The 20,919-nt window shown below is 33.9% G+C and overlaps 9 protein-coding genes and 4 pseudogenes across 13 annotated transcripts, besides 6 other annotated features; 6 read left to right on the top strand and 7 right to left on the bottom strand.

Annotated features, from left to right (window-relative positions):
- Positions 1–44: 44 nt before the first annotated feature.
- On the bottom strand, positions 45–1,193 carry TVAGG3_0534420 (uncharacterized protein; the record flags this gene model as incomplete). The annotated part of the gene is made up of 1 exon (XM_051237727.1): positions 45–1,193. The coding sequence occupies one exon, from the start codon at positions 1,191–1,193 to the stop codon at positions 45–47; it is 1,149 nt and encodes a 382-aa protein (XP_051095551.1).
- Positions 45–1,343: a mobile genetic element.
- Positions 1,342–10,676: a mobile genetic element.
- Positions 1,344–20,919: part of a mobile genetic element that runs on past the window's edge.
- On the bottom strand, positions 1,543–1,863 carry TVAGG3_0534400 (uncharacterized protein; the record flags this gene model as incomplete). Its single annotated transcript, XM_051237726.1, has 1 exon — positions 1,543–1,863. One exon carries the CDS (start codon positions 1,861–1,863, stop codon positions 1,543–1,545), a length of 321 nt encoding a protein of 106 aa, XP_051095550.1.
- On the bottom strand, positions 2,028–2,264 carry TVAGG3_0534390 (uncharacterized protein; the record flags this gene model as incomplete). Its single annotated transcript, XM_051237725.1, has 1 exon — positions 2,028–2,264. The coding sequence occupies one exon, from the start codon at positions 2,262–2,264 to the stop codon at positions 2,028–2,030; it is 237 nt and encodes a 78-aa protein (XP_051095549.1).
- On the bottom strand, positions 4,106–4,367 carry TVAGG3_0534380 (uncharacterized protein; the record flags this gene model as incomplete). The annotated part of the gene is made up of 1 exon (XM_051237724.1): positions 4,106–4,367. A coding segment is annotated over one exon (262 nt), but the record flags the coding sequence as incomplete, so codon positions are not given.
- TVAGG3_0534370 (uncharacterized protein) lies at positions 4,865–5,125 on the top strand (the record flags this gene model as incomplete). The annotated part of the gene is made up of 1 exon (XM_051237723.1): positions 4,865–5,125. One exon carries the CDS (start codon positions 4,865–4,867, stop codon positions 5,123–5,125), a length of 261 nt encoding a protein of 86 aa, XP_051095547.1.
- Positions 6,064–6,339, bottom strand: TVAGG3_0534360 (organellar and viral DNA polymerase type B; the record flags this gene model as incomplete). The annotated part of the gene is made up of 1 exon (XM_051237722.1): positions 6,064–6,339. The coding sequence occupies one exon, from the start codon at positions 6,337–6,339 to the stop codon at positions 6,064–6,066; it is 276 nt and encodes a 91-aa protein (XP_051095546.1).
- On the bottom strand, positions 8,162–8,903 carry TVAGG3_0534350 (annotated as a pseudogene). Its single transcript has one exon. A coding segment is annotated over exon 1 (742 nt).
- Positions 9,200–9,609: a mobile genetic element.
- Positions 10,686–10,724: a mobile genetic element.
- Positions 12,676–12,858, top strand: TVAGG3_0534310 (uncharacterized protein; the record flags this gene model as incomplete). Its single annotated transcript, XM_051237721.1, has 1 exon — positions 12,676–12,858. One exon carries the CDS (start codon positions 12,676–12,678, stop codon positions 12,856–12,858), a length of 183 nt encoding a protein of 60 aa, XP_051095545.1.
- Positions 14,139–15,125, top strand: TVAGG3_0534300 (annotated as a pseudogene). Its single transcript has one exon. A coding segment is annotated over exon 1 (987 nt).
- On the top strand, positions 15,327–15,717 carry TVAGG3_0534290 (annotated as a pseudogene). Its single transcript has one exon. A coding segment is annotated over exon 1 (391 nt).
- Positions 15,610–20,919: part of a mobile genetic element that runs on past the window's edge.
- On the bottom strand, positions 15,888–16,666 carry TVAGG3_0534280 (annotated as a pseudogene). The gene has a single exon. A coding segment is annotated over exon 1 (779 nt).
- Positions 17,907–18,491, top strand: TVAGG3_0534270 (His-Me finger endonucleases family; the record flags this gene model as incomplete). Its single annotated transcript, XM_051237720.1, has 1 exon — positions 17,907–18,491. One exon carries the CDS (start codon positions 17,907–17,909, stop codon positions 18,489–18,491), a length of 585 nt encoding a protein of 194 aa, XP_051095544.1.
- TVAGG3_0534260 (DNA/RNA polymerases family) lies at positions 19,392–20,592 on the top strand (the record flags this gene model as incomplete). Its single annotated transcript, XM_051237719.1, has 1 exon — positions 19,392–20,592. A coding segment is annotated over one exon (1,201 nt), but the record flags the coding sequence as incomplete, so codon positions are not given.

Below are 20,919 nucleotides of genomic sequence, written 5' to 3'. Positions count from 1 at the left end.
ACAACATAGTGGGGATTAATGCAAAAATAAATTCCAATCATACTTTATAAAGCTTCATTTACAGGTATTTCATCATCAGTAAATGAATCCTCATTATCGTTTGGTTCAACCTGTTTATATAATCCTTTCATTTCTTCTTTCAAAACATAACACCATGTTTGTTTACCATCTATTCTTCTCTGTTTCTTATCACATTTATCTTTAATACTCATTTGAAAATTCTTGTCTTTCATGTCTGATGGTTTGCAGAATAGAGCATTTTTACATGTCATACCTACACACAATTCATCATAATGTGTATTTATCCATACATCTAAAGGATTTGATGATAATTCAATTAAATCTTGTTTGGCTTCAGTCATCGGTATGATTCGTACATTAAATGATGAAAGGTCGTAATTGATAAAATATGTTAAAAGGTTATCATAAAATTCCTTAGTGCATGAATTCATCAAATTCTTGAAATAATCAAATTGACCCTTAAATTTACCATTAACTCTTAAAACTACATATCTTCTGTCTCCAACTTCAATTTTGACAGGGTAAACGTTATTAGTTACGAAAATGAAGTTTGCAACATTCTGAGCTGTTCTTCTGGGTTGATTCTTTTCATTAATTCTAATCTCATTATCCGTTATAATTGATTTCAAAGCGTTGAAGTTTGCGAGTCTGTCTTCACCTACATTCTTGAGTTCATTAAGTACAAGAAACATTTTATTCTCAACTACTGAATTGAAATTACCCGTTAGCTCACTTATTTCAGTAATGTTTTTACATGAATAACCAGCGAGAAGTTCAGAAATAATGTCTGTAAATCTGTTTTTACCTGTTCCCTGAAGTCCTTTCAAAATAATTGCTGTTTCATTCTTGATTCCAGGATGTTGAATCATTGATGCAATCCAGCCGAGAAGGTATTTATACACTTCATCGTTATTATCACAAATGACTTCTTTAATGAAATCCATAAACATTTCAATTTTTGAGTAATCAAGCTTTTCGAGAATGTTGTATTTATAACCTTGAAACGTTGAGAAAACATCTGGAGAATTAGATTTAAAGCAAACACCTTTAACGGTTAATGAAGACAATTGATTTAGTAGTACATCCCATGCTGTTATTGTTTTACCTTCTTCATTAAATAATTTAATCATTTTAAGTGACTCTTTCATGTTTGATTGAAGAACGAATGACATTTGATTCATTTTGTCGTGGATATTATAGTCCTTTTGAATGAAATATTTATTTCCACAATCTACGAAACGGATTACACGTGATAAATCCTCAATTACTTCAGAACTGTTTTTATACTGATGATTTTCAGCCTTGCGTCTAATATCTGTTAGTTAGTAAACATATCAAGGGTACGGCGGCACTGCGCGCCTCCTTACCCATTATATGTGAATTTGACACTTTACAAAACCGTTAACGTATATTTTACAACACAAACGACAACACTAACTTAACCTTAAATATTTACAAAGCCGCCAACCACTTCACTAACGTTTTCACAAACAACTTCACTAATGTAAAAAATAAACGTTCTCACTTACAAAAGTATTGCAACTCCTCCCATTGCTGTGCTTCACATAACAGCTCATAATCTTCTGACTCACTTTCTTCTTCATATAGGTCAAAATCACTGTCAAAATAAATGTTAGTAAGTTTTGACAAAGCTAATGAAACACGCTTACCGTTTGTATCTATTGCTTGTATAAACTTTCCATTATGCTTGTAGTCATAAACGCTCAAACTAACTTTACCCTTTCTCCCTCGTATCTGATAGAATGTATTTTCACGAGGAACGAAGAACAAATTCTTGAACTCATGACTGTTGTAGTTTGTTATCTCAATAGTTTTCGTCATTTATATAAAAATAAAATAAAAATAAAATAAAAAATAAACTTAAAAATTAATGATATCACCACCCTCACACGTATGAAAATATAGCACAAAAATATATTTTAGGTGAAGAGGTGAGATCTCACCTCTTTTTTCACCTCTTTTCTCACCCTGTTGAATTCATTGCTTTATAACTCTCTTCCTTTCTCCAACTCTTCTAACTTCTTCTTAAGTTCAGCAATGTTGTCCTCATGAAGTTTAATCTTTCTCAAAATTCCTTCTTTATCTAATGGTTGCTTTATCTTTCTAAACTGAACTCTACCATCCTTCATAGTATGAATGTAAAAACCTTCTGGAATAGTTCCTGATTTAATGTATTCTACCAAAAACTTTTGTTTCATTGCTTCAGTGACTTTATTTGTCATTTCAATCAAATAAAAATTTTAATATTAAATAAAAATAACGTTATTTTTTCAGTAAGGAAACGCAGGAGTTTTACGATTTATTTGAGGAGTAGGTTCTGGTTTAAATGTTGGAGTCGGTTTTGGAGTTGACTTTTGAACAGGAGTTTGTACTTCCATAGGTTCAGGAGTCATTGAAGGTGTTGGTTTTGGCGAAGGTGTTGGAGTTTGTTTAACTTCAGCTACTTCAGTATTATTTACAACATTTGCTTTATTTCTTTTCAACATCATAACTGCTCCTGCTGTAGCTAGCAAACCTAGTGGAGACCATATCTTATATAAGGACTTGACCAAATGCTATTTTTGACAGGAGCTGGTGGAACACCTAACCTTGGTGAGACTGCTCTTTGCCATTGTGCAGCTCGTAAGAAATATTCAATAGGTGCTCCATAATCGTTTGGTAAAGTTTGTTTCATAGATGGTGAAGGTTCACGAGAGCTTGATGAAGAACTCATTTATAAGCTTTAAAAATAAACGTTCATCCTTTATTCCTCACCATCGTCCGTAGCTAAGTTATAGTCATCTAATCTTATTATTGGGATTCCATTAGCACGCACCTGAATGGCAAAGCAACAATCCCTCATAAATCCAATAAGTGGCTTTGGTACGTTTCAGTTGCTAGTTCAATAGGTCCTTTAACAGACAATTTGTATGTTATTGGAGCAGTAGATGTTTGACCTTGCTGGAAGCAAAAGTCCACTTCTGTTGGAAAACCACATAAGAAATGTGTGTTGTCATAGCTATCCATTTATGTTCCACACTACCATCATCCACCAATGACCTCATAACATCTTCATTAAATCCTATCATATCATTGTTTGTATTGCAGGCGTTCGCAACCATTTCATAAAATACAGGTCCATATGATTTTTCAGGTTCTGCAGGCATATTTCCATAAGCTCCCATGGAAAGCTGAAGATATTTAAACTTAGGGTTCTCAAAATTAACATAATAGTTGTCTTTCTTTCTAAATAGTGCCCAAATACTTTTAACATTAATAGGCATATAAGCTGCTGTAAATGTTGCACTTGAACTATCTGTATTCTTTGAGAATGAACCGTCCATAGGAATCCAATCCATAACTTTAACAGGAAAACATAAAGCCTCGTTTGTATAATGTTCTACAAGTTCTGTATAAATGTTAGGGTCTAAAGAGAATGACTTTGGATGAATGAAACATTCATTAAAATCCATCTTTGTTCGAAATAGTTGCTGGGTTACAGTTGTAATAGTAACTGTTCCACTAGATTCTACTGCCTTCGTTATCATAGTGAATGGTTCATTCCATGGAACAAATTTATTTGTCGGTGGATTTGAATCTGAAGCAAATGCAACTTTAAGAGTTGGATTGAAAGCAATGATATCATTTACAGATATAGATGTGCATTGTAAGGCGTCGCTACTGAACTTTACTTTAAGCTGAATGTTTCCTGCAAAAGCTGGAATAAATCGAATAGCTTCTAATGGAAGGAATCTTCTAACAGGAATTCTTAAACGAAGCTTAAAATCAAATGATTTTCCTGCTGTAATTTGGACCACTAACAATTTGTCCTGTTCTGCATGTTCCCGAATGACTCCATACATCTTCATGTCGAGTCTTTGAGAAAACATCTACTTTCTTTATTTGTTCGGTAGTTTGTGAGTTTGAAGTTATATATGCTTCTTCTCTTGCGTTGTCTTGAGAATATACGATACGACCATTTGCAAGGATTTGATATCCAGCAACTGCATAGAAAGCGTCATCGAAACCAATCCAAAATCCTGGTGGTTTGTTTTATTGGAACCTGAACCAATTTCTTTATCTACAATAAATTGACCTTCCATTTTATACGTAATGAATGTATTGTAAAGGTCCAACATATTTTCACCAGGAGGTGAGAGATTGAATGTTACCCATGTGTTATCTTTAGCAGTTCCAGGTTGTGATGGAATCTTTGCGTCAGAATATTTTCTATTAGTGTCACCAATTTGAACTGCATTGTCTATGATATCGAAATATGAGCGAATCTGATGAATATGCTCTGCTGGAGTAAATTCGTTTAGCTGTTCGTTCTGCATGTATTTACTTCAGATAAAAATATCTATTTACTTCATTATTCTCACTCTTCTTCTTGGCATTCGTGGTGGAAGTTGTTTCTTGACATTTTCAATGAACTGTACATTCTCTTTTGTCTCAACTTCTTTCACTGGTGGGTCAGGGTTCTTTGACTCGGTTTGTTTTCAATGAAATTCACGAACTTTGCAATAAGCTCTTGGTTCGTTATTGAAAGTACATCTGGCTTCTTTTCTTCTTGTTCTATTGACTTTTCAGTTTGAACAGAAGGTTTTATATGGGCTTCGTGGACTTCACCCTTGCCATACACCTTAATGTTGTCGCTTTTCTGCATTCGCTAATGGAACCTTTTTTTCTTACGTATATTTTACCATCTTTACTCTGACTTACGTAATAGAAAGGATGTTGTATTCCTCTTGCGTCATTTAATATAATAGACTCTCGCTCTGATTTTGACAAGCTCATTTTACATCGGTTAAAGTTTTTAATTTGTGTTTTTATCTGCAGTCAAATGACTCAGACAAGCCCTACGGACAAGACCCAAGGGGTCATAGATGTTGAAGCATTGAAGAAAGAAATTCGTGAGCAAATTTTATCCGAACTGAAGGAACAAAAACAAGAACAAAAGCCAGAGAGACCAAAGAGAAAACTTAGTGAAAAACAACTTGCTGCATTAGCTGCTGGAAGACAAAAGAACCCAAGACTACTGGCGAAGAAAGCTAGAGAAGAAGCTGAAGCAAAAGCTAAAGAAGCTGAAGCAAAGAAAGAGTAAATGGTTTATTTTTATCCGAATTAAATGTATAGACAAATACCTTTATCTGTTGCGTTCAGTAGTGAAAACCCTGACGTCAAAATAAAGGGAACAGAGTAACGTTTAAGTTTCCAACAGACTGGATTGTGAACATAAATGAAGAGAAGTACATTGGCATAACATCTATGTATATAACACGTGCTTTCAGAAAGGTTGACTTTATACTTCAAGTCGAGATAGAAAATGACGAACAGTCTTTAAGCGCCCAAAACATTCACATATACAAATACTTTAAAGACGATACAACATTGCAACAATGTATGATTTCATTTAATGAAATGTTCGAGAAAAGTTTAACATTGAAGTACAAACTTTACAGCCTTTACGTGAGTTTCTTGCACAACTGAAAGAAGAAGGTAGTCAGCCACAACTTATAGACTTTCATTATGAATTTAATGAAAATGCTGATGGAACTCATGACTGTCAATTCATTGTATTCTCACATTCAATGAAGTAGCTAAAAAGAAAAAAAATCCATTACGTATAAGATTTCAAATCTCTGAACCAAGTGATGATTTCAAGAATGTTTTCAATTATGATGCAATGCTTCCGAGGAAAATGAATTTTCCGAAATTAGATTTCCAGGTATTTGGGATAGAAAGCAAGCTATATTATATTCAAACTTAAGTAAGGGAGTTGAAAATGAGTTCATTGGTCATACAAGAACTTCACCACTTCCTAACCCTAAATACTATAAATTAACTGGCTTCAATCGTGAGTTTTGGATAGACATGTTCTCCACTCATGACCATAAAGCACCTGTTTTGCTACCTCTAGACCATAAGGACTGTCTCTACATTGAAGCACAACTCTTAAACTCTACCATCGCAGTATTGTAAATGACCACATGGGCTTATTTTTATCACGAATGACCTCATTGCTGACAAAAATAAATGACCTCAGAACTTCAACTTACGAATAAAGCTTGTTTTAGTCGTTATTGAGAAGTTAAACTTCTCTTCAAAGCAAGGTTGACATGACTTACATAAGTCAAATCCAATCTCTTGACCGTCATAAAGTGCTTTGTAAAGTTTCATTAAACTGAACTCAGAGTCTTTGTCATATGTTCCTTGCGGAACCATTAAACCTTTATCTTCATCATAGAAACACTGAACAGAGTCAGGAAACATTTCATTAGCGGTTAAAGCAATAACATCTTGCTTCACGCCTTTCATTCTGCAAAATGCAACTTCATTTAAATCATTCGTGAGTAAGTCTATGTAAGTCTTCTTTCCACAAAATATTGACTTGTATGCTAAACTTGTGTTTTCCAGGTGTGATTTCTGCAAAGTCGCTATGAAATTGACCAAGGTTTTTACCAATGAGAACTCTTCCATAACGTTTCTCAAACTCTTCAGCTAAACGAGGGATATCTTCATTGTAGAGATGCATACTGTCCGTATCGCTATAAAAGATGTCCATTCCTAAGTCCTCAGCAGTACAGAATACTTCACACATTATTCTCTTCGACATAGACAGAATGTTAACACCAAGTGGACAGAAGTTAAAGTGTCTGCAAATGCTTTTCGTTAGCTTGAAAATAGTTTTATCTGAACCATCCAAACCTTCGAACTTCACTATATGGTTGTAGTTTCTGATGGCATATCTTATAGCATCTTTGTCATTTACTATGGTTATTTTTGACTCAATAGGAGATAGAATAGTTTTGCCATAAAATACTGTTCAGAATGAGCTTTATATTTTCTTGCAAAGGATTTCCTTCTTTCTTATACTTTAACCTTAACTCAAACAACTTCTTTACTTCATCTCTTATTCTAATATCTCTGTTTCCATCGTAATAATATCCTTGCAACACTTCACATTTGACACCTTGATATTTTATGAGGTCTTGTAATGTTATATGGTCAACATACATTAAACAGCAAGTGTTTGAACTTCTGGAACGTTAAGTTCTGGATTTAGTTCAGGATCACAAACTATTAAAGGAAAGTGTCTATGTATTCCAATCTCTGTTATCTTAATGAGAACAAAGAAGCCAGACATAAACTTTTCACCAATGGGTTCCTTTTGGTCGTCATCGAATAAATGTCTCATGAGATACTCTGTGCTTAACATTTCTTTCTTCATAACCTTTGGAATACCTTCTAAAGTATAAAGTCTTGCTATAGCTGATGGATATAATGAAACAGCGTCGAAATCAGCAATGAGTTTCTTTTCGCTCTTTTGTTTCATGTTATCTGACAGCATACATCTTCCACCTTGAATACAGCGTGAAATAAATTCTCTTGGTTTATTTGAGAGGTCATATAAATTTCCATTCGGGAAGTACACTCTGTTCTCAAACAATTTGTTAGCAATTGAACAAATACTAACGTAGTCATATACGTTTAAATCAAATTCTTTCAATATGTCATTGCGGAACTTAACAAAACCTTCTCTTAAAATTCTTACATCTTGTTTGCAATAAAATGTGCTATACTTTTCTAAGTCAAAGTGGTTCTCATCTATTCTACAACCTTTGATGGAATCTATGTTTTTCATGAATGTATCAATATCTTTTACAAACTTACATGCTTTAGAAATGACACCAGTTCTGTTGTCATTTGCTAACAAAACACTGCTGTAGTAGTTGTATGGAAATACTTCTTTCGGTCCTGTTTGTAAGTTAAACATAGCAGGAAATAGTTTAAGTTTCTTATTTATAACACTGTAAGAGTCTTTTATAATAATTGCCCTTCCTTTATATAAGCCAGTTATTTGCATTGTTCGTGAACCTTTAATGATGGGAGTTCCTTTCACTTCTGTCATGTGTCTTAAGATGAAGTTTATGTCATAACTGAGGTTATGGAAATATATTAAACTCTTGTCAGGAAGTCGCTCCAAAAATTCTGTTGCACAGTTCTGACCCCAAATGCTTTCACTCACTGAACCATCTTCACTGTCATAACAGATGTTAAAAGCTTTATGAAAGCCATCGGTACTGCACTCAAAGTCAGCAAAGAAAACGTGCTCAGGAATGAACTTGCACTTATATTTTTATTTACTTCTTTGACTCGGCTTTCTTCTTCAGTTGTACACAATACTTTGGAGCATATGTCAAATCTTTAAATGGTGCAAGGTTCTGTTTATATAAGTCAGTCGTATATGTGAAAAGTTCTCCATAAGAAATAGGTTCGAAATATTTGCACTCCCACAATGTTTTCATAACATCCCATAACGGTGTTGTTCTATCATAACGAACTACATATTTGTTCTCTCTCTTTGTATAAATCTTCATCTGTTTCTCAATGTTCATTCCACCACACTCCTTCAAGATTTCTATATAGTTGCGAATGAAATATGTTGTCATTGGTAATCTTTCGTTTAGCATGTAGTGGTCTTCAACAAGAAGTAAGTCAATAGTTCGAACAGTTTCACATTCTTTTGGTATGTATCTCTTTATTTCATTATGTCTTGAGTCATTGAAATAACCAATGGTAACATTAAATGCTATACCTGTTGCGTCAGAAATTTCTTGTACTTTACTTTGAGGAAAGTCTCTAACACGAATGACTTCTCTCATGTGGTCAATAGTTTCTTCATCTACTCCAGCCTGAATGCAAGCATAAACGAAACAATTGTCTTCTGTCATAAGTGTTGCAGTTCTTTTGTTCAGTTCATTGAAGATTTGGTAGCGCTCAAGATTTATAGGTAATGTGCAAAGATACTTCCAGAACTGACCGCTTCTCTTTTTATAAAACTTCTTTTCACCATTATCTTTCCAAAAGCTGTTGTGCATGAAAATTCGGTTCACTTCACTTCTAACAAAAGTGACAAGTTTACATGGCAAAAATAGTTTACATGGCAAAAATATATAGGGTATTTTTTTTAAAAGTAGTTATCTTTATATATAAAAATAAAACTTTTGATATATTTGAGTAAATGATTTATTAATTAATTTATTTATTTTTTTTAAATCAAATCATATAAATATATATATATATATAATAGTGAAATAGAACAAGAGATAATTATTGATGATTAAATTGTAGACGAGGATAAAAGTTTAGATAAATTAATAAAATTAGTGTGGAATCAGACAAATTTCGGGTTGTTTGGGAAGGAATTGTTGGCTATGATGTACTGATTCATGATCAGTACATCATAGCCAACAATTCCTTATACAAAGTTCAAAAACTTGGGTGCAATCAGTTCTGATTGCACCCAAGTTTTTGAACTTTCTCGAGGGAATGGAAGGGTAAGAGGTATATATTCATAATGTATACCTCTTACCCTTCCATTCCCTCTCTGACAGCGGGAAACTTTGTCTGAATGTTAAACTATTCGGACAAATTTCGGGTTGTTTGGGAAGGAATTGTTGGCTATGATGTACTGATTCATGATCAGTACATCATAGCCAACAATTCCTTATACAAAGTTCAAAAACTTGGGTGCAATCAGTTCTGATTGCACCCAAGTTTTTGAACTTTCCATTAACAATTGTTCAATCACATTTATACAACCCAAATCTATACCAATCATACTCTTATTCATACATCATATTTTAAAAACTTTTTTGCAATATGATATATGTAAAGTGTCAAAAATGAATTGAACCGAATTTTCATGCATTACAATCTTTCCAAAAGCTTTCTATAAGTGCTGGGTTTCCTGTTTGCTTAAGAGCTTCCAAAATGGCTTTCTGGTCATTTGTCAGTGTGCTTTCATCTCTATATGGTCTCTTTTTTGGTTTGCCTTTCTTTACATCTAACATCGTTAAGCCTTCATATTCTGTTAAATCATACATCTTTATTTCGGTAAGATTCTTTATGTTTGTCAAGAAGAAGTCATAGTGCATTTCAACAATACCTGCAGCATTTGCTTCTATCTCTGATATAAAGTTCTCCTTCAAGAGCTGATGTAGTAATGTTCCAATATTATTGAGGTTTAACGTAGAACATTCATACTTTCCACCAAGTTTATAACATACCATCCATCTCTGTTGTGAGTTTATTTTAATTTTCTCTAAGAGTCTCATGAAAACCTTACCGAAATGTTTGTGTAAGTAGTCTCTGTTTGGTTCATCTAAAGCTTCGATGTTAAAGTCAATGAGTCTATTGCCTGACTTCACATTTCTCTTCCTATTCTCTTCATCTTTCTTTAACCATCTCTCACCTTCTTTTGGTTTGTCGTCAATGGAACGAATGACATCGTTAGCTTTGCGAACTTGTTCTATAGCGCTCTTAAACATCTCTCTTCTCTGTTGTTTCAGTGTGTCGTCTCTTCTTCTTGTTTCACCAACGTTCGCATTTGTTATGTCAAACATTTCTCTTCTTACTTCATGAGGTACTGAACGTCTATGATATAAGTCAATAGCAACGTCATTTAAAGGAAATGCTCTTGCATGGACTTCGTCCTCGCCGCGTTGCGGCTTTATGAACTCATTAATTCTATCATAACTTATTGCACCATTATAGTCATTGAGGATGTCAGCGAGTGCTTTTTTGTTTGTTGCGTAATGCTTTGCAACATCTATATTAGCTTCTGTAAGAAGTTGTTTTATTTCCAAGTGGAGTGTGGTAGAATTTACGAAAAAGTGACACTAGAAAAAGTGACACTTAACATTAAATTTCCAAACACTATTTTTTGATTGTATTTTGTTATTTATATATTTATATATATGTATATTTATATATGTATATATTTATATATGTATATATTTATATATGTATATATTTATATATGTATATATATTTATATATGTATATATTTATATATGTATATATTTATATATGTATATATTTATATATGTATATATTTATATATGTATATATTTATATATGTATATATTTATATATGTATATATTTATATATGTATATATTTATATATGTATATATTTATATATGTATATATTTATATATGTATATATTTATATATGTATATATTTATATATGTATATATTTATATATGTATATATTTATATATGTATATATTTATATATGTATATATTTATATATGTATATATTTATATATGTATATATTTATATATGTATATATTTATATATGTATATATTATATATGTATATATTTATATATGTATATATTTATATATGTATATATTTATATATGTATATATTTATATATGTATATATTTATATATGTATAGGTCAGGTGAGTGGGGCTTCCAGGCACTTCGTGCCCTCTAGCCCCGAAGATGTTTAGTATAAATGAAGTTTTTATTCGGAAAATTGTTAGTCTTCTGGTGTGAATTCGGAGGACTCTTCTTCCTCCTCCATTGCTTCTGGGAAGAAGCCTTCTTCTGGGTCGAAAACATTATATAATGTGTCGCTTTTCACAAATTATATATGTTTTTCATGTTTCGTCACTTTTCTGTCACTTTTCAGGAAAAAACATTTTTATTATATATATAAAATGAATTTTACAAAACCACCGTTACCCTTCTTTGGAAATAAGAGTAGATGTAAAGATATTCTATTGAGAGAACTTAAGAAACTACCAAATGGTCTAACATTTGTAGATTTGTTCGGTGGAAGTTTCTATATATCCCATCTGTGCCATACCGTATTCCCAGACTCAAAGATTATATGCAATGACTTCGACAACTATATGAACCGTCTCAAACATATACCAGACACAAACAAAATATTGAGTGAGTTGAAAGAAAAGATACCTATAGGTAAGATGGAAAGTATACCATTAGATAAGAAAGATATTGTGAGAGAGGTTTTGAAAAAAGCAGAGTATATTGACTGGGATAGTATATCTGCTAGACTATTATATAGTGGTGCTATAAGAGTTCATGACATTGAAACACTTATGTCAAAAGTTTTATATTTTAACTATACAAATGTTTTCAAAGAGGACATAGAAAAATATATTGAGGGTATAGAGTTTGTGAGATGTCATTGGACAGAGTTGTATGAAAAATATAAAGACAAGGAAAATGTTTTCTTTATAGTGGACCCGCCGTTCTATAACACATGGGATTTTCAATACCAAGTAGACTGGACTTTGAGAGACTCTTTAGAAACTTTAGACGTTTTACATAACCATCCATGCTTTTACTTTACATCCGATAAAAGTGGTTTGGAAACCGTTATGAGATGGTTAGAGGACATACATGACTATGAGTTTAGATATGACAAGATAGAATATGAGAGAGGTCCTATAAACCGGAAAAAGTGTCACAACAAAGAAATTTTATTGGTAGGTAAATGTGGTTTGAAATAGGACTACTTGTTTTAGGTTTTTTCCATTGTGTCATCTATTTCTTTGACGTGGCAGAAAAGTACAGAGAATATGAAGATGAACCGATGCCTGCAAATGTTCAGTATATGTACTCGTAAGAGATATTTTTATCTAATATTAAATGGACGCACAGAACTTAGCGAATGCACAGCAACCCGGACAACCAAACCCAGAGAATATTCCAAATGAAGTTAGAATACAAACTGCAATGGCAAACTATGGTCAAGTGCCAACAGATGTACAAATGCAAACTGCCATGTCAAATGACGCTGCGTTAGGTTTGCCACCATGGTATGCAAATATGAGATGGAAAGAGTTTTATACAAACCCTGAAGTGGGATATAAACAACTCTATGCAGATGACGCGAACACAGGAGTTGACCCAGAGTATGTTTTCTACCAGAGGAGAAATAGAATGTATGAGCTCCAGTTAAAGAATGCTATGGAACTCAACAGGAAACGTAAGAGACTAGGTGGACATTAGATTTTTACATATAGTAAAATGGGTTTCTTTGGAAGAATAGGAAACTTCTTTCGAAATGTTGGAAGAGGTATATGGAATGGAATAAAATCTGTCGGAAGAGGAATTTGGAACGGAGTCAAAAATATTGGTAAAAGAGTAGGTCAGTTTGTTGGTATTATACCTAAAGACCCTGAACCAGAAGAACAAGCTCCTGTTATACAACAGCCTGAACCTGCACCACAGTCTAGTTGGCAACCAAATCCAACACCTCAACCATATTAAAAAATTATATTTTTACCGTTCGATAGTAGTTGTATATGAAAACTAAGTTCTAAGTAAAACGCATGGTATAATGGAACTATTCTCTTTCTTCCATCTGTTGTAAACCATACTTGAAAGTCTGAAATACTTCCACTCGTGGTTCATATAGCTTTAGGTTTTTTCGTAAAAGTCATTTGCCAAGCAAAAAAGAGTTTTGTGCACCAGAAAATGAAGCATGAACTATAATAGCATCTGAGTCGAAAACATTTTCATATGTTCCATTAGGGTTTTCGACTTCATAATAGTCCGGGTTTGTACTGGATACCATGCAGGCTGATTTAACATCCTCAAAAATCTATGCCATGCCAAGTTGTTATATTTTGTAGAAATATAAACGTTTTCTCCAAGGTCTTCTATTTTATTGATTTTAAACAGTTGCATTTTTCCTGTCATATATAATATCGAGATGGTACTCTCCTTCGTCAATGTATACTGGTTTGCATATTCGAGATAGATATCGTTTATTTTTCTTGAAAAGCTTGAAGAGTTGTTTCTAAGTTTACAAGCAAATTCCTTGTAAAAGTTTTCCCCTGTTTCAAATTTCTCATACGTACGTTTTTCTTTGTTATAGTATCGAACTTCAAACCGACCGTAAATGGGAAACCATGTATGGCTTCTGAAATGAACTTCATTCTACGAAAGCCAATAGCTTTTGTGACGGATGGGTCTCTTAACCATCTTAACGGGTAGTCAAAACGATAGCCTTCATGCTTTACGGTCTCTGTCTCAAACTTTTGACCGACATTCGTAAAAGTTCATCTAATGGTTTAGTTGTAGCAACTCTTGAATTTTCTTTTTCTATTGAAAGCATATTTTATCTAGAATAAAAAATGTCAAATGAAACAGCGTCTATGAGAAATACAACACAACCGACAACCTCATTATACAAGCTCTAAATAAGAACACAACAAAAACTTTTCAACTATTCTAAGATATCTGAGTCATTGAAAGAAGGAAGCTTAAAACTGACATTAAACCCAATGACAGATGAGTTTCTGTTTCAAGACAACAAGAACCATACTGTTTGTATAAATCCAACAAACGAACCTTAAACGAGAAACCTATAGATGAACTTCTTTTGAAAGCAGTGTTGACAACAAAGCTGACAAAGAGTATGTAGACGATGCAATAGCAAAAGAAGAAGAAAGAGCTAACAAAGCTTATGCAACGAAAGAACATACTCATCCTGAACTAGCGGACAAAACATATGTTGACAATAAAATGTCAAGTGAAGTGACAAGAGCTGAAAACGAATATTCTAAAAAGACTCATACACATACCATTGCAAATATTGCAAACTTACAAGAAACCTTAAACAGGAAAAGTGCCGTTGGACATACACATACCATTGCAAATATTACAAACTTACAAGAAACCTTAAACAGGAAAAGTGACGTTGGACATACACATACCATTGCAAATATTACAAACTTACAAGAAACCTTAAACAGGAAAAGTGACGTTGGACATACACATACATCTTCTGAAATAACAGACTTAAACGTTAGCCTTGAAAAGAAAGCAGATAAAACATATGTCAATGAAATATACCAAAGTTTAGTTGAACAACAAAAAATATTGAAACTATGGTTGGTGACTTTTCTGTCAATGAAGAAAACAAATATTTTAGATGGGAGTTTGTACATTCCTTAAAAAATGGTATACGGTATAAACTCATTCCGAAAAATAACAATGAAATGTATGTAAGCTATATAAAGAACGATGGTACACAAGTTAAAGTTCCATTAGACAACAACTGCTACTTAAACTTATATGGAGACGAACAAAAGAAATATTTAAGAGTTTATGAAATGGCAGATATGACATTGCCTGACCCATCTCCAGCACCATATTATTATAAGTATGGAGATGACGACAAAACACCACATGTAGACCCAAAAAAGCAAACATTATATTTAGAATATTATAGATATAAAAGATATAATGCAATAGAAAAAACGAGAATATATACTATGAAGATGACAGAATAAATATTATAGTCAAGACTTTACCTACCCTGAAAACATAAGATTATATTATAAAAAATATTCTGACACAAACCAGAAGAAACCTGAAATAGTTGCACTATATCTTAAGTTCAAAAAGAGACAATCCTAAATATCTCATATGTTTGATTTAATGAACCCAGTAGTTCTATTTATACATCTATGGATGAAAGAGGTCCTCAAGCAATGTTTGGTGTTGGTGCATGGGAACAAATACTCGAAAGGTTTTTGTATTGTGCAAACTCTTCAAAGGAAACAGTGGAAGTAAAACGATTTCAGGTGAAAACTTACCTGCACACAGTCACTACGTAGATTTAAGTACATCTCAAGCAGGTTGGCATAAGCATAGATATTGGGATTGGTCAGCAATGACAAAAGGTAAAGGATATGATGTTAAAGACAACGTTAAGTTTGCTATAGATTGTTACTGGAGTAACACTGAGGAGGAGGAAACCATACACATCGCGTTTCAGGGTATACGCAAACAACGGGACGAGGTAAAAAATACATGCCACCTTACATGACAGTTTGTGCATGGTATAGAATTGCTTAGTCGTCATTTTCAACTTCTTTAGCATATTCGTCAGAGTTGTCTTATATTTGTTAGGAACTGTCTTTGAAAGTATACCACCTTGAACCTTAACAAGTTTGAAACGAGGTCTGACAATAGTCGTTTTATCTTCTGCTTGCAGTCTGTACATTTTGCCATGTTTGCCTAAAACTTCATAATATTCTCTTGTATACTTCTTCTATTTTACGAACACGAATGTGAGTACCTGTCGGGTACTTGTTGTTGTCATAGTCAATAGTATTTTCATATGGGTCGCGTTTAGGTATTTCTATTTTTACCTTATCTCCTTTCTGAAGTTTGAAGCCCGGCATTCTTTCTTGTTTGTCTCTTTTGACTAAATTGTTAAATATATAGTCTTTCTCTAAGTCAGGGTTGTTTTTCATTTCTTCGGGGGAGTGGTTTCCCAAACCTTTTTGTTTACGGCTATTGTAAATATTTAAAACTTGTCTCATCTTTGCCATGGAGAAGTGTCTATATTGTCGTCATATGACATTTCATCTACCTCACCACCTTGTGGTTGGTTTAAGTCTCTTAACATTTTTATACAACCGTCAATGACACCAAGAGCAGAATGGTTTTGGTCGACAATGAAATATTGGTTTACATTTTTGAACGCAGATAGTTTTTAATATCGTCTGATTTGAAAGAACTTTCATAGTCAGATGTCAGTTTTGTTGGATGGTATTTGTCAACGAATATTGTCAAAGCAGTTTTCACATCTAAAATATTTTTGGACTGTAATGGTATGGCTTCACAGTATCTTGTGTTTTGACCAACAAATATTAGCCAGTATGTGGTCCATCTGTTCTAACTCTCGGAATGTTTTCCAAGATATCCATAAACCAAGCATTTGGTGTTGAACTAAAGATTTTTACCATGAGTGCTTTCTTTGTTGCCTTAGAAACATAGGGTCCTTGTTTGGATTCGTCATTTTTTAACCCATAAGAAATGGGTTTATTTGGCGCATTAGCAGGAGTCGCATCTAGATTTTTACCCGCAGTGGGAACAATAGCCAGAGGTGTATTTGGAGTTGGAAGGAAGATTTTGAGTACATTAGGTATACTTAAAGAGAAGCACAACCTATTATACAAACTGTACAGAAAGTTGGATGTAGCACGAGATGCAACAAATCTTATTCCAAATCCTGAAACAAGAGGAAAAGTTCAAGGATGGATGGACAATGTAAGAACACAAGCAGGAAACTACTATAACAAAGCAAATGACTACTATAACCAAGCAGGACACTATATGGACCAAGGTGAAAGATTCTTTAACAGAGGATATAACCATGCACAACAATGGGTAAACAATAACCAACCTCAACCGCCTCAAACGGGGAATGTAAAGTTTTTTACTGAGATGAAATGAACAATACAGCATTGAGACAAATGGGTTCAAGATGGATTTGTCGACTTCCAGCAGTTACACAACACGTGTTTGTCAAGTTCTTCCTATACCTCAGGAAGTTTTAGACCGACTTAAAAAACCTCAACAACCAGTTGAAAACAAACCAAACTAAATTTTTTACTGAGATGAAAATGACCGAAGAAGTTGAAACGGTAGATTTGACACCACAAACAAAAAGTTCAGAACCATTGTCAAACCTGTCAAAGAACTTACAGATGAAGAGAAAAATTCAATAATAGAAAGTGCCAGGTCTGGAAATACAACCCCCAACTATAAAGTCACTTTTCATAGAAATGGAACGGCTAGTATCTCAAAAAAGAAACAGACTCTCACAAATAAAATATTGAAGTCTGAAGGAGTTTATGAGACAACAGATGGAAAAGTTTACTTCACTGACCAACAGTTCATTATAGAACATCTCATTGACTTAGAGTCGAAATATTCTAAACTTTACAACAAACACAAAAAGTTGAAAGGAAAACAAAAACAAATGGCATATGATATTTATGAAGATGTTGACGACACAACTGTTCCTGCAAGTGAAGTAAAGTCAGCAGAACCGAAAAGTGACGAAAAACCAATAGAAGAAGAGAAACCAAAAACTGAAGATAAACCAAAACCAAAGTTTAGTTTGGAAACTAAACCAAGTCAACCTTCATTAGCTGGTATGGGTTGGCGTCAAAGACTTATGGCAGCAGGTGGTTATGTTAAGTAAAGGAAAAAAACATTTTTTTTAAAAAAAACATTTTTTTATTTTATTTGAAATGTACGCTGAGTTTGTTGGAGAAGACCGTTGGGAAACTTGTTTGTTAGATGAGAAATATGAAATTCACTGTTGTGAGTCATTTGAAATAAGGAAGAAAAAGACAAAAAGAGTTTTAAGCGAATGGGAGGGAAATGACGGATATGCTATTATGAGGATGAGTGGAAAACGCTATCTTAAACATGTCGTCATTGCAACTCATTTTATACCGAACCCTAACAATTTACCGTGTGTAGACCATATAAACCGTATAAGAAACGACAATAGACTTGAAAACTTGCGTTGGGTCACTTGTTCTGAAAACAGTAAGAACATAAGCAAATTTGGAGATATTGTATTCGAATTTGTCGACGAACTAGAAGATGAAACAATTGAAATTAGAGACTATGGTAAGCATACGTTTGAGTTTTACTACTATAGCGAAGAACAAGACTCTTTCTACTTTTATACCGGCGTAAACTATAGGAAATTACAAGTATATTTTACTAAGGAAGGCTATGCTTATGTAAACGCTAGAGATACAGATGGAAAATACGTTAAAATACTTCTTAACAAATTCAAGAAGCTATATGGCATACCATTTTAAAACATTTTTAAAACGTTTTTAAAACAGTATATATTTTTTATTTTTATAAAAATGCTCTTGTATAGAATGGACAGAAGGTCTGCTAGAATAAAAGCAGAGTTAGAAAGATATGGTTGGAGAGTTTCAAAGAAGTTTAAATATAGGAAGGGAAGACCCATAAAAGTCTATGACAAACTTGCTGGTCTGACCTACGAAATGGACTTAGAAACAGCACGCGCAAACTATCCAAACAGATTAGAGAGGTTAGAAGAAGAGCGACTTATGGACATACCTTTCGATGTTACTGAGCCTCAAGTTGAAGGACACGACGGTTTTACCAGATTCTACTGGAAACATGACGAACAATTGCATCCTTTGAGAAGGAAAAAAGGTAGTGCAGAGGATGGTCATGCTCCCATGGAAAGAACAAGATATGCATATGAGAAGTACCGTGAAGTTAGAAGTCAAATTACATCTGGTCGAACCTTTACAGTAAACTTTGACGAAGGAAAGAACAAAGAAGGCCTCATGGGTGTACTTGCTGCAATTCAAGACGGAAATAAGAAAGGACACAATCTCAGATTGACCATAACAGATTTGGACGGTCACATTTACTATGCATATGGCAATGAACAAACAGCCGCAAAACTTCTTGACGCTTTCAAGACTACAAAGAGAGAACAAATGGTTGACTCCGACTCGGATATTTTGAATGCAATTGAAGGAATTGCAAGTGTCAAGTTCGAATGGTACCAACCTAACCCTCAAGCAGTCAGACAACATGCTGGATACTTCCCCTTCATAAATAAGTCTGACATTGACTTGACAAGGTATGGAATTTACAATTCAATTGAAACAATTGTCAACGAACCTTGCATTCTTACATGTCTCAGGAACTCTGGTCTTGTTACAGATGAGAAGATGAAGTATCTTGAGTCATGTGTGAAGACAAGGTACATTCTCAGAGGTCAATTGGCAAAAATTGCACCGTTGGCAAATGTCAATATCCGAGTCAACATTCCGACTGAGAAAGGTTTTTCACATGACGACTATGTTGTTGACAAAGACTTACCATGGTTGAAGATTGTAATTGTCCACAACCACTTCATGTTGAACGAAAGTCTTACAAACCCATTGTTCGGAAAAGGCAAGTGCAACATTGTCAGAGCTGTAAACATTCTTTTCGAGAAAGGTTTGTTGGAACCAATTCCAGATGACAAGCTGACAGAAACTTTTGTACCAAAAGACGAAACAAACTTTTCATTGTTAGCAAGACCAAAAGTTGTTCCAGACAAAGTTCTAGTACAAAAGAAGTACACAATTCCACAAGGAGTTGGATTGTTCGGATACCAACCTGAACCAGAAGAACTTCCAATGAGGTTGCAAGAACTTCAAGATGCTATAAACAAACTTCCATTGAGACATCCAATCGACGTCAAATTGTATTGGAGAGCTTCTGAGTTGGGTCAGAAGGTTTTATATGAAACAGGTTGCTTTGACGATGTTTATGAGATAACAGGAGAAGTTTCTCAGAAGATAAGAGACTCACTTGAATTTCCAAAAACTGGGCCAATAGGTTGCGACAAGTTCGACTCATACGAAAAAATATACTATGTCGACCTTAACGCTGCGTACATGAGGTTTGTCCAATATATTCCAACTGGAATTCCAAACGAAGATGGTGAGTTCCCGGGAAGGAACTATACAGTTGGAAAAGTCATACAACAACTGTATGATATTAGGAAAGCTTCAAACCCCAAACTTGCAATGACACTCAAATTGCTTATGAATTCGACATGGGGATATTCCATTAAGAAACCTCAAGAGATGAAGAGTAAACATTATGAGAAGGTCGACAACTTTGTTGAAAGGTTTTCTCCTTTTGTTTTGAAGTACGAATTCACTCAAGGTCAAAGTGGCTTAGTAACCACATTAAAACCTATTGTCGAACATTGGTCTTACCCTCAGTTCGCAAAGGCAGTACTTGACAACTACAATGAGTTCTTCTCGGAAGTCAAATCCAAAGTGAAGGTTTACTATGAGAACATTGACGCACTCATGACGAACGAAGAAGGATACAACAAACTCATTGAAATGGGAATGGTCGGTGAAAAGATGGGCTGTTTTAAGCTAGACAAGGTATTTTCCGAAGTTCATGTCCTCTCCAAGCGTAAGTACTGGGGCATACTTGAAGACGGCACAGAAATAAAACATTGCATGAAATAAAACATTTTTTAAAACAGTATATTTTTACATATATTAAATGCTTCAGGTTGAAAAACAAAGAACAAAAGTAGCAGATACAAAACCGTTAGACTATATCTTCACAAATGCCGGTAGGACTATATCAGATGAAGAAATTTCATCCCGTTCTTACAGGTTTGACTATCCAGTTCGTTGGCTTCAAAGTCCTTCAGATGCAAAGGCAATAGGATTTAGAAGAGTTTTG

The sequence above is a fragment of the Trichomonas vaginalis genome, chromosome II, assembly GCF_026262505.1.
Source record: "Trichomonas vaginalis G3 chromosome II, whole genome shotgun sequence".
In the NCBI taxonomy this organism is placed as follows: Eukaryota; Parabasalia; order Trichomonadida; family Trichomonadidae; genus Trichomonas; species Trichomonas vaginalis.
Note: the sequence above shows the minus strand (reverse complement) of the source record. Positions and strands in the feature narration are given on the sequence as shown.